Source organism: Sebastes fasciatus, chromosome 11, assembly GCF_043250625.1.
Source record: "Sebastes fasciatus isolate fSebFas1 chromosome 11, fSebFas1.pri, whole genome shotgun sequence".
In the NCBI taxonomy this organism is placed as follows: domain Eukaryota; kingdom Metazoa; phylum Chordata; class Actinopteri; order Perciformes; family Sebastidae; genus Sebastes; species Sebastes fasciatus.
In genome coordinates, this window is record NC_133805.1 from 27,174,465 (window position 1) to 27,188,094 (window position 13,630).

The following is a 13,630-nucleotide window of genomic DNA, read 5'->3' on the forward strand; positions in this document are numbered from 1 at the left end:
GGGGTTCAATTACTGGACGAGCCCTAAAGGCAAAAGCGTGACCTTTTGCTCTATTATTTTCAGTACAACCCTGAACTCGTGGGTACATGTATTTATACTGCTTGCCTCAAGCGCACAATCAAGTACAGTAATTAAGAAATAGCTAAATGTGCCTCCAACTTATTAAACCTCAGTGACTTTGAGTCAATACTTAGTGTAAGTTATTGACTCACCTCCGGCTGCACCGTCTCCTCTCCGGAGTCGTCCTTGTGGCCGAGCCTCCAGTGCGTGAGGATCCACCTGAGCTTCATGTAGAAGACGATGGTGTTGCGTCTGAAGAGGCGGACCTCTTGTTGCAGCATGGCTCTCTCCTGAGGCCAGGGCACCTCATGAGTCTGAAGTCCCTGCAGCTCCAGACCGCCACGCTGGGCCTCCAGACGCAGACGCTCGTCTTCCTGCTGTAGGGAAGGGACATTCAATGTCATTCACATAGTCAGTAAAACTGTCATATTCAAACACTTATTAATGGTAAGTCAGTAGGTGATATGTGAGTAATGTATCAAGTCATTTTTATATATAAATTTGGATATGCTGCTTCATGCAATGTTTGAGTAGGTCTATTGGTTTGAGAGGGACTTTACCAGTCATTATTTAAATAATACATATATTTTATGATAATTCTTTGGTCCAAAAATGTCAGAAAATAGTAGAAAATGCCCAAATTAAGATATTCAAATCGCTTTTTTTTGTCTGACCAACTGTACAAAACCCAAAGATGTTTAGGTTAAGAAAAATAGGAAAATATTTACATTTGAGAAGCATGAAACAGAGAATTTTTCATATTTTCGATTTTAAAAAATCAATTATTTGACTAATTATTTCAGCTTTAAATGATGCTGTATGTTTTTGTGTGCTTGAAATGACAAAAAGCTCATATTTCAAAACATAGACCATACTTCTACATGCCATTTCTGTTTTATTTTGATTAAAAGGATCATTTTGTAAGAGTAGATATCAGAACTTTATTAATCCTGAAGGAAATTCTTGTGCCAGAGATTGCTCAAAAATCACAACATAAGAATAAAAAACAAAAGACTGATTAATATAGTATATAAGAAGTAATACTACCAGCAGTTCCTAATATAATAACAATAAAAGTACAATCAATTTAGTAAAATATGTAGACTAAAATCGAAAAGTCATGATATGCATGCGCATGATATATGTCATGTTGCGAGTGTGAAAAAGAGATTTAGTGTAAATTATGCAACACACTGAAGACAGTGTAACATCAATCTAAATCTAACACTAAATGCAGGTGTGGATATTAAAGCTGAACTTTCTTGCCTCTCCAGTGGTGACACTTAATTATAAATCATGTTCAAACTTCAGCAAAGATAGCAGAACGAGTGAAGTGTGATACCGATGGTCTTGTGTTCATAAATCTAAAGGCGTTCGAACATGGCGTGACTGACTGCGTTATTGTACCTGAGGCAGAGAAACGACAGCTTCCCGCTCCTCCGTCGCCGCTCTCAGCCTTCGTTCGTGATCCAGACGAAACTGGATGTCAGAAGCAGGCGTGTCCCGGAGCTGAACCCACAACAGCACACAGTTACTTTACTGACACTTTGGATAAATTATATCACATATTGATATCTCACTCTCATTCTGTTTAATCACAAGGATTTGTGTATGAGATGATTACGCTTGATTATATTTGTTCTCTTCAATTTCCACTGCAAAACTAAATCTCCCCGAGCAGGACTGAAAAACCTCAAATGAGATCTGACTTTCACACAAGTGGAAACCCATTATACTTTCTTCTGCGAACGTCTCAGGAAGTTATTATAATTTAATGCTGCACATTTTCGATTTGGACTAGAATATTTATTCATTTAGAAACTTCAAAGCTTTTTGATCGAACCTCGAATGCGAGTATATAAATAAAGGAATAGTCCGACATTTTGGGAAAGAGAAGATCGATAGCACTCACATGTCCGAGAGTGGTATCAATCTTCTCATCTTACTCTCGGCGAGAAAGCAAATAAGTGAATTCTCCAAAACTATTTCTAACTCATTAGCGACCTCTTTTAAATTATCAAAAAGTGACTTTAACCTTAATAGAATAGTGACTAGAAACTGTGATGGGAAAATGATGCGGTCACTGTATAAATACTGTACTCTACTAGAGCTGCACGACACCGACAAAACATCTGACGAGTTTCACCTAAATCATGGTTTCTATCGCCAAAATAAAACGTTACTAAAATGTTATTAGTTGGCTTGTGATAGGTATTATTTGCAAGAATGCACTTTAAGAAATAAATCATAAAATGTTATGTGCCAAATACAGCAATCGCAATAGGAACTGAATGCATGTTTTTTTTTACTACAGGTGAAAAAATGCTCGTCGGGAAATGAGATGCTTATGTTTATGAATGTAATGACTCTTCAACTGGTTTTACAAGACATCCCTGTCTGTCCTTCTAAATAAACTCAAAGTGCAGACTTTGACAATATGGAAAGCGTTTTTTAATGCGATTTCTTTCTTCTATCCTGCGTGCGGGGCGTTCACTGTACCCTCCGACAGTAAGTTGAGCTGTTCAGTGTGTTCTGACCCTGGATCACCTCCCTGTCAGCCCAATGTCAAATGCAAATCACACAGGCCTACAGCGCAGCGCTAATCCTGCCATATCCGAGCCGATTTCCCATTCATTCATTTCACCTCACAGATTACACTGCGGCAGAAAGCACAGGGACACACACAGACGAATGTGCTATAACTGTAACTGTAACAGTAATGTGTCACATCACCGCTGCCAGCGATCTGCATTATGTAACAGCGGGCAATTTCTCTATGAACACAAGCATGAGGCAGCGATTATGAATCACAGTGTCCAGCGATTACACAGCCGGTTTATTAAACAGCCGAGTCACTGAAGGGGTTTAACGGATCTGTGCTGCAGCAACGTTACCACTCGCCTCTTTGACTTTAAAGTGTATTGTGACACTTCTGTGTGAGCTGCACTTTTGACATGCGTTTAATCTGCTGAGTCGAGTCATGACGGTGCAGCCGGTAGTGATGAACCGTAAATCACTACAGAGTGCAGACTCAGCCGTGATACACTGAGTGCATACATGCGCCTAACAAGTCGATATGCTGTAGCTGTGCATGGCTGCTGTCTCATTTAGAGGGCAACAAACTGTCCACCAGCAGATATATTTTCTATAACACAAAATACAAATTGCCCTTGAATTTCAGAACTTCTCTGAACTCTGGAGATCTATATGTCATCTACTTTCTACTTGTTTCTTTGAAATCAACCACAAAATGTCCAGGGGCACATGGTGTGAATTTAAAAAGCAATAAGAAAATGTTAAACAAAAATAAATAAATAAAGATCAGTGGCTGTAGGAGTGGATATTTAGTGTGAAAAACAGAGTGAGTGAATGGAGTGAAATTGTGTTCAGCATTAATAAAAAGTGACTGTGGCTGGAGTGTCACTAGACATGCTGGACTGAGCGGCCTTCTGATCGGAACCAATCAAATTCATAATCAGCCAAATTTATAGTTTTTAGTGCCCAGAGACACTTTGTATATATTGGTAGAGATGTGAGAAGGCTCCTTAAGGCACAAAAAGCATCTTAAGAACTGACTTTAAAGTAGGGCTGTCAAAGTTAACGCAATAATAATGCGTCAGTGCAAATTTGTTTTAACGCCACTGATTCCTTTAACGCAATAATGCAACTTGCAGTTTCATATTTAACTAAAAAACCTAAGGAATCCATTGGTACCAACCATGTCATATTAGTTTGTCGCAAAGGAGGCTAAATAACGCTTCAAACGTACGCTACATTTTGGCGAAGAAAAGCTGGACATGGCCATTTTCAAAGGGGTCCCTTGACCTCTGACCTCCAGATATGTGAATGTAAATGGGTTCTATGGGTACCCACAAGTCTCCCCTTTACAGACATGCCCACTTTATGATAATCACATGCAGTTTAGGGCAAGTCATAGTCAAGTCAGCACACTGACACACTGACAGCTGTTGTTGCCTGTTGGGCTTGATTTTGCCATGTTATGATTTGAGCATATTTTTTATGCTAAATACAGTACCTGTGAGGGTTTCTAGACCATATCTGTCATTGTTTTGTGTTGTTTATTGATTTCCAATTAGAAATATATACATACATTTTCATAAAGCAATCATATTTGCCCACTCCCATGTTGATAAGAGTATTAAATACTTGACAAATCTCCCTTTAAGGGACATTTTGAACAGACAAAAAAATGTGCAATTGATTTGCGATTAATCACGATTAACTATGGACAATCATTTGATTAATCGTGATTAAATATTTTAACCGATTGACAGCCCTACTTTAAATATATATACAGGGAAGTACAGTATATAAACTTAATATACTTTGGTGAAGTAATCAGAGATTTTTTAAAAATCTTTTTTTTGTTTTTTTTGTATCCAGTAAATAAACTATAAAGTCAAACTCCTCAGGATTGACCTGTACCTGTAAATGTTGCTTCACTGTAGGGCAAGTTAAGTCTTTCTTACCATGGTGCACTGCTTCTCAGGCCAATAAATAGTTCAAAAACAAACCCCAGAAGCGCCCTAAATAATGTATTTTTCAGTATAATGACCCTCATTCTGTACCAACATTTACTCCGTTTCATTTAAGGTGTGACCGTGAGGTGACAACATTCAAAATGCATTTTGTAATAGCATGACTGTAGATTATTTTTATTCATATATTTGCCTGTATGAAAAATGTAATTAAATTAAAAACGGCATGCTTTTGGGGGCGTCTACGGGCCCTGCAGAGCTGTATTTCACATCCATGGGAAAGAAAGGACTTGTCGCTCCACAGAGAGGAAACCAGATTTGTCTTTGAATCAATTTAAATGATTAGAGAATAGAGTCTAGGTCGACAGAAGGCCTGTGTATGGGGCTCACAGTTGAGCCAGTGTCAACTCAGTCCCACAGGTGGAAGGGAGATGGAGGAGGGAGTAGGCACTGACCTCTGCTCTTAAAGCCAGGGGCCTGTGGTACCTAGTGAGTCCCGTGGCTCCCCTGCTCTGGGCCTGGCTCTGGGGCTCCACGCCTCGCTCCTGTCCTAGACGCCACTCCAGCTCATCCCTCTGACCGGACTGTGAGTGACGTGGGGTGGGGAAGGGGAAGGGGAAGGGGAAGGGGGGGAGGGGGGGTGTGGACGGTGGGTGTAAGGGATTAGGGGGATGGGTGACAGGTGCAGGGAGTGGTGGTGGTGGTGGTATTGGGGGAGATGTGTGAGGTGGATTGTGGACAAAACAGACAGAAGACAACAAACAGGGTGAGGGGACAAGGAAAGAAAGCGGGCCGGGTAAAAAAGAAATAAAAACAAAAGAGAAAATGGGTAAAGAATATAAGCAGAGAGGGGGAAAATTAACTAACAGACTACACGGTGTGGAGAAGAACAAACGGACTAGAGTATGAAGAAAAGCGCAAAGAGAAAGACCAACTTAAAGATGACGGCGTATGAGAGAGATGAGAAGAGAACGAGAATGAGGATGAACAAAATCATGGGCTGAAACATCTGGCGGGAACACAAAGAGGAACAAAGAGAGGGAGTCGGGGGGAGTCGGGGGGGAAAAGAATGCAAAACACTTGTTATGAAGCGCATGCAATGAGGGATACATGAGTCCAAACCAACAGCTGAGAGATACCACGGCAAAACTGCAGAGCGAGAGCTAGCACGCTAAAGTTTTTCCAACACATGCCTGTGCACAGCCGTGTGTGTTGTAGAAGCAGTCAGCTAAGGAAAGGTGCATCTTGTTTTCAGACATTACAGCATTTAAAAGACACCGGAGAAATTTGAGGCTTCAGTCGAGCTTTAAGATGCCATGCTCTAGTTTTTGTAGCAGTGCCCACGTTTTATTTCTGAGTGAGGATTCTTCCTAGCTAGCAGGAACCATAATGCTTCTGGGCCAAAAAGGTATCTACAGAAGTGTGTAGCATTCACTAAGGGAAAAAAATTGGAGACATATTCTCATAATTATGACTTCCATATCTCGTATTTACAACATTAAAGTGAGAACAAGAGTTCGACAAGACTGCGAGAAAACGACTAACACTTTACGAGATAATAGCAAAATAAAAATCTTGTAATTAGTGTGCACGATTCTTTGGTTTCTTCGCGATCAGCATCTTGTAATTGTACGATGAGTTTTGTCACAATTACATGGTACAGAATTCATAATAATTACGAAAAAAGATTTCCAACACTTCACAAGATAATTACAAAATTAATATCGTGATTAGAAGATATAGAAATTGTTATTATGTGTTGTATTTATAATTTTATCGCATAATTATACGATCCAAATTTTCCTTGAAAATATGGAAAATATTGAGTATCGCTAAATTATGTTTGGTGATACTGTATGAATTCTCCAAAACAGTGTATGGATTTTTTATTAATAGTTTACATGCAAAGATTAACTCAGTCAATACTTTATTTAATTTGCAAAGAGATGCACCCTCTCAGTGTATGTGACCTCTCAAAGTAGTGATGATGTTGTATGTTACAGGAACAAATGCAGATCCCACTGTTATATAGTAAAAAAGTTAACTTTTTTTCAGATTGTATGCATATGGCAGTGTGTTCTTTATATTAAAGGGACTATTTGTAACTTTCAGAAATGCTTCTTAACAGCGACACCTGTGGCCGTGAAATCAACGAAAGTCAGCGTCGGGCTCGCGCTTGCTCGCTCTCAATATACCTGAACGAGCATCGCTCAAAACAGTGAGGCGACACACGTCAGCTAAAACCACAATATCACTCTATATTTCAGCTGCTTGGCAGTAATGTTAGCTGACCAGACGAAGGTCTCTCCATGAACATGATTTAGATCTGATCCTAGTGTTGGCTTTTCCTGCCTAAGTGCAGGCTGAGGCAGCGGGGCTCTCCAGCGTGTCTCCCTGCTCTCTCCGCCCGCAGCCGGAGAGAGCAGAGGAGACACCGGCACCCGGTCGGTAACGAGAGGGTAACATAACTATCTGAAGAGCTCCGTCACTTCACAAGACACGGGAAAGCTCTGTTGGTCTGGAGGAACTGCAGCATTTATTTCTGCACAAACGTCCCCTGTGCATTCACTAGATATTCTCAGAGCTAAACTAAATCTTCTGCAGTGTGTAGTGAGCGCACGTTCACGTCTAGAGGTGGAGCGAGACAGCGAGGACGTGCGCGCATTCTGAGTGAAGGAAAGCAGGCAGCGGAGACGAGGCTCCAGCCACACGGGGGCGCGCATATGCGAACGCGCATGTGTGGCGACCCGCTACATTTATACGCTTAAAAAGTTACAAATAGTCCCTTTAAGACAGTTTTCCTTAAAATTAGATTTTAAAAAATTGCAATATATCGCCTTGCTTACAGTATCGCAATATTTTGAATCTTAACCAACCCCTGGATCACGATACGTATCGCCAGATTCTCGCCCTACTCAAGATCCACATCTTTTAATTACGAGATACAGAAGTCATACTTACAAGAAAACATTTCCTACAGTTTACAAAATAATTATGAGATAAATATCTTGTAATTGCGACACACAGCTCTCATTGTTATGAGTTAAATATAATAAAATTATGGGACTCTGAGGAAATAATTGTGAGAAAACATCCACATTTTTCATCTAGTGAAAGCCCTTCTGTACATATTTAATTTTTTTTAAATGGATTATATATACAGGCTGCTCTACAACTTTGATCATCTTCAACAACTCTGATGGACGAAGGCCTTATTGCTTTGAGCAGGTGTGAGTTGTTAGTAAAGTGGTTAGCATTGACTAAACCACCCAGCTTCACCCAGACTAACCAGCGAGTCCTACAGGCAGAGGAGCAAAGCAGAAACAAGTCATTGGATAGAATCAGAATGGAGGCAGCTTCACTCGATTATCTCTACAAAGCAGATTGGCTTCTTGAAGTGAGCAATGTTTGCAGAGCTGCTTGTTCTATTCCAATACGGCGATTAGAAAACCCACCCAAGAAAGATGTCTGCCTGATCATGCAGTACAGAGATAATGAACCTGCTTTGGGAGAGCACACAGTATGTTGACATGTTGACTTACACTAAGCTGCAATAAAACAGGAACAGAAAGCAGGAAGCCAGCCAGCGAGGTTCTTCCACTCACACAGCAGCGCCATGCAACTCTTTTTCTTTTTATCCAACAGAGGTTATTTTAGACAGTGCACACATTTTTATGGTTCGTCTCCTTGGCAACACCGTGGAGTAACCAATCCCACGTGCGTCTGTGTGTGTATGCGTGATGATCTATGTGGTTCAAACATTATAGCTACACCATTTTTGTGTCGTAATGAGTCACGTACGTGATAGCATGGTGTAGCAAAGCTGTAGAGAGGGAAATATTTACTAAACTACATCATGCAGCAGTTCACTATGTCAGGAAAAGCTTTGAATCGAGCCAAATGGAGGAAGCTGCATTTAGTGCTCCATTCATACGAAGCACCCTCTCAAGCACCCTCCTAAGCACCCTCCCCTGGCCCTGGCTGACTGGAAGCAGGGCAGCTGCAGACAGTGAGTGCAGGGAGAAGGAGGCAGGCGGGGCCGCTGGCTATGAGGATGTGCATGGAGATGCAGATGTGAATGTGGCAGCAGCAGGAAGCGATGGTGGATCAGGGGAGGGGTGGCGGTGGCGGTGGTGCCGGTGTGGTAGAGCTGGGTGGCTCGTGTCGGAGCGGGGGTCCTGCTAAATGTCACCCTGTGCTGGCACTGGACCTTTGGAGTCTCTCAATATTTCCTCTTGAGGCTTTACATGATAGGTTTGGATGTTTCAAGTCTATCTAACCTGTCTCATGATGGTCTAATCCCAGCTCACTTTCTCTACAAGTGGGTGACCTGTCAATGCTCGGTGCTTTGGATTTTCTGCTTCACATTGATTAGAAAAAGCCAAAGCTGAAGGATCAAAAAGCAGCAGCACACAAGCCAGTTATCCCTGTGGTAGCTCTTCTAAAACCTCATACTTAAAACCCAAACAATCAGAAGCATCATGAGACCCCGATTTCACGGTCTCTTCATCAAAATCAAGATCAAGCAAGCCTTTGCTCTTCTCCTCCACGGGAGGTTTCTGTCCTCCAGGAACTCGCCTTAGGACGCCAGCGTTACCATTTGACAAGTGACAACTCCCCACCTGTTGTAGCTCGACTCCACTGTAAGAAATGGGGGGCAAAATCTACTGTCCTCGCTCTGCGCAAAAATGCATTTTTAGCCAAGGTTAGGCCAAGGAGTTAGCCGAATGAAGTCAGACATCTCAGAAAGGAAACACTGGGGATTCTGTACAAAAAAGACTTTTTGTAAGAAACTCACTCAGTTTGGCCAACTCACACTACTAAAGCCTCATTTTTACATTGCACTCCTGTAACATTGTCAGACTTGTGATGAACAGTTTTAAAAAAAAGAAGAAGCTTAAAATCAATGCAGCAGAAAAACCAAAGATAGTCTTTTTTTTATTCCATGCATTCTTCTTCCTGGTCAAAACCTGCCACCTTCATTACCCACAAGGCAACTCAACCTCAAACAGTTTGGTCAGAGATTCAGGTGTGTTTTGTTGCATTCACATGGAAACAGGCTGATGGCAATCTCAAAAACCCGTCAACAGATAAGTCTCTGGGGGTAAGGGGTTATATTTCTGGGATTCTGGAATAGCCAGTGATGTAATTTTCCGTGCGCTGCTCATTGTTACAGTCCGATTAGCAACTTGAGATGCGAGACTCGAGTTGGAATTGAGAGACGGCATTTACGACCGAATTGTTTCACAAGTAGCCAGTTTACAAACTCATTTTAAACCAATTAAACGCTCATCATGATCAGACGATGGCCAGTGAGTTCCGAGGTTGCATTTCGGCCAATGTGTTCCGCCTCTTTTTGCTCTCCACACGGACTGTTTACCTGCATTCAACCAAAGCCTGCTCGAATGTGATTGGACAATACTACTCAGACGACAAACAGAAACCAGAACGCTTCCGAGGCCAAAATCGGATGTCACGTTAGTGGATCAGAGATGGATGGTAAAATTAGGTGTGTCTGTCAGAGAATACTGGCAACGGTAACGGAATTTACAACCGAACGTTACGTGGCTCCCTCACACCGGAGAAAGTTGTTTAAGTTTGCAATAGAATATTAAGAGAAAGCCGCATTTTATAGCTAAACGCATTACTAGAATAATTACATTAAATAGTAGACACAAAATCATTTTAAATGACATATTTTAGTCCATCACCATAGCAACATATCATCATGCATGTTTTTCGTTTTGCCGTCTTGCCATTTCGTTCCCATGCCGACCAGAAGGTGGTCTGCAGTCTGCCATCTGCCTGATTCCATGTGAATGCAGCATTATGCTAGTAGCGGCTAACGTAGCCTCGAGCCTCAAGCCTCTAGCAGGGATGAGGAGCTACAGAGGTCTGGTAAGCTCACTTCTTTCTAACGCCACATCAAGAGATTTCTTTTTGTAGTCTTCAGCTCCGACCAAGCTTATCCGACTTCCCACAGCTCCCTCTGGAGCCACAAACGTCTTTATATAACTTTATTCACATATGCAGTAGTGCTCAGACACCTGTAAACACTCTTTGATGAGTAAAATCTGCGCACTTCATACATTTTTTTCACAGAATGAAGACTTTCTCCCCTATTTCTTACAGTGGAGTCACACTGCTGCCACTATGGAGAGGAGGAATGATTACAGTGAGTGACCATCAACTCTCTCAACATACATACGGGCACGTGGATATTGCATTAAGATAGACTTGAAAGAATCCAAACCTAATATCCTAAAAGCTACATTTGCCTACAGCTTAATGAGATTCCCATTGACAGGCCCGGCTGTGGATCGTATGTGTTCTGCTGAAGATGTACGGCGCTGCCACTGTCTTTAATTAGAGTTTTTGCACACAGTGCTGACTGAGGATCTCATTTAGTTTAGTTTGGACTTAAATGGTTGACTAATGACTGCACGCTAAGGGCCATTTAAATCAAACCTAAATGAATTCTCACATTAATAAACACACCAGCGGGTTTTCCCGTGGCTATCTGCTACTTGACAGGATTTTGCAGACTGAAGATTTCTGTCTACTGCTGGTTTAAAGCAATGAAGCCATCTGGTGCGATATTGTTTTGTTTTCAGTGTTTCTTTCTTGCAACGTGATATCGTCTGGACAACCAAGTGGGATGCTTTTGAGGCTGGATGCTAATTAAAAAGTTCTTTTGAAAGATTTTAAATCTTGTTTGCAATGGTCTTCAGAAAATCCCAAGTATTGACTTTTTCCCATCATCTTTCTCCCTTATTATGGATTTTTCTCTTTTTGCAAAAGAACCAAGCAGCGACAGAAAGGAAACATCTAAACGTACAGAGAGGTGTCACCTTTAAAACAGTAGAAAAGGCCACAAGAAGTTCATTGAACCTACCTGGAAGTCCGTCACCAGGTCTCGTCCAAAGGTGCCAATGGGAGAATCCCGGGACATGGAGGTGACTGTGGACAGGAAGCTGCTGGACTCTGTGAGGTTCGGCATGGGCGACAGATCGTCTGTCCTTTCTCTCAGCCCCTCCCCTACATGGTCCAGCTTCTCCATGAAGATGTGCAGCTCCGTGCGGAAGGCCTTCATGCGAGTGTTGATGGTGTCCAGGACCTGCGTGTCTGGTTTGGATCCAGACTCCTCCTCTCCTTCCGGGCTCTCTCCTGTCGTCACCAGCAGCCTGCCCTCAAAGATCAGACTGTCGGTGTCCGTGATCAGCCGGTCCACCGTCTTCCCGAGCCTGTCCGCCTCGCGTTTCACGTTAGTGAACGACTCCCGTTCTTCCCTCCTGCGGTTGGCCAGTTCGGTGGCGCTGAGCTCGCTGCCGTCTGAGGGTTTGATGCTTCCGAACCCTGAGGTGGTTGTCGTTTTCTCAAACAGGTCTTCGGAGTCGCTCTCGCCCCCAATGGGGCCCTCCCTCTTGGGGTGGAGGAGAAGAAGGCGTCCTGCCTCCTCTTCCTCAGCGGCTTCTCGCCGGCCTGCGTCGCTCTCTGCGTCGCTGTCTCGAGGGCTGCCGGTGCGCAGGCCCAGGTGTGCAGCCAGGTCACAGCGCTGGACGTTGGACATGAGGACTCGATTCTCGTACTGAAGCTTCATCACCTTTCCACTCAGCTCATTGATCTGCATCCTGGCTGATTTAAGCTCCTCCACCATTATCCCGCTGCCGTTCCCCCCGTTACCAGGTTTAAATAATCCTCCCTCGCTACCCTCCTCGCCAACAGAGCTGCTGCTGCTGGGGCCGAACTTGAAGCGATTGAGTTCAGATGTCAGCTGCCTGTTGTGGTCCTCAATCTCAGAGATGGAGCGGCGCAGCAGCTCTGCCTCCTCCTCCACAAATTGTAGATGGCGACGTAGCTCACTTGCCGAATCCAGCGCATCACCACCGTACGGCGACGAGGGCATGCTGGAGAAGGGTTCCCGCCCAAAGCAGTCTCTTTCATACTGACAGCGGATGTCTTCGTTTTCCGCCCGCAGGCTGCGGTTCTCCACTTCCAGCTCCACAATCTTCCTGCCCAGGATGTTCGCCTCCTCCTCCACCAGCTTGAGCCGTAAACGCAGCTCCGCCTCTCGAGTGGTGTGAGGACCGCCGCCGGAGCACTCGGCCAGGGGAAGGGGACTGTCCACGTCCCCGTAAACTGACTTGTACTTCTGCAGCTCCTGCTCCAGTTCGTCCTTCTCCCGGCCCAGCTTCGCCATCTTTTTTCTCATCAGGCCGGACTCCTCTTTGGAAAACTGGAGCTGGCACCTGAGGTCTGCACTGTCCTCCTAGCAGGGCGATAAGGATGAGGATAATGATGCAATTAAAGACTTTAAGGAATAAAGCTGATGATATGTCATACTTTTGTTATTGTCAACAAACAGCTAGGTACCATAGTTTTTAGCAAACATTTTCAAACAGTAAAAAGTGCATTTGTTGGGGACTACTTCCAGTGGTGGATTAATCAACCCGATTCGACTGTTATCAGGCCATTAAATAGGTGCTATAAGCACCATAGATGTGGGTCAGTAGGGCCTACTATGTTGTAAAAGTGAAACTTTAAAGCAACACGTTCTAACATATTGTAAAACTGAATGAAACGTTATGTTTTGAACACAATCGAAAAGGCTTCTTTAGGTTTAGGCAACAAAACCACTTAGTTAAGTTGAAAGTGAAACTTAACTCTTGAGAATACAAAGACATCTACACATTGTTGGTTGCTCACGGGATGCGAACCCCGGTCTCCTGCGTGGAAACCCTGTGTATTGTGACCCATGTATTGCCTCTGACCTCCACCCGATAAGAATTTCACACAGTCTATACTACAGCGCCTGACTTCTGCTTCTGTCATAATAACGAGGGTTGGTAGAGGTCACTGTCGTGTTCCTTTATTTCTTATGTCAGTGATCTACCATGTGAATAGATGATAAAACCTAATACTGGGTGTAGTAGGCCCCTATTGACCCACATCTACGGTGCTTATAGCGACCGATAACATCTATTTAATGGCCTGATAACAGTCTAATCGTCCACATTTGGCTGTAGTGAGTATTTACAGTAGCAAGACGGTGCATGTGGGATTGAGTCAAC

At 43.2% G+C, this 13,630-nt stretch overlaps 1 protein-coding gene across 5 annotated transcripts in view; it reads right to left on the reverse strand.

Moving 5' to 3' along the window:
* Window positions 1-13,630, reverse strand: part of mtcl1 (microtubule crosslinking factor 1) — a 98,684-nt gene that overhangs the window by 35,803 nt on the left and 49,251 nt on the right. For 4 of the 5 annotated variants that reach the window (XR_012595923.1, XM_074651941.1, XM_074651944.1 and 1 more), the window contains exons 5-8: window positions 11,455-12,828; window positions 5,015-5,143; window positions 1,468-1,569; window positions 213-437 (exon numbers count right to left, since the gene is read on the reverse strand). Coding sequence is in view for 4 of the 5 variants with exons in the window: in XM_074651941.1 (XP_074508042.1) it covers window positions 213-437; window positions 1,468-1,569; window positions 5,015-5,143; window positions 11,455-12,828 (1,830 nt within the window). In the remaining variant the exon portion in view is untranslated. The remainder of the gene's footprint in view (window positions 1-212; window positions 438-1,467; window positions 1,570-5,014; window positions 5,144-11,454; window positions 12,829-13,630) is intronic. The other variant, XM_074651942.1, reaches the window with a different exon arrangement.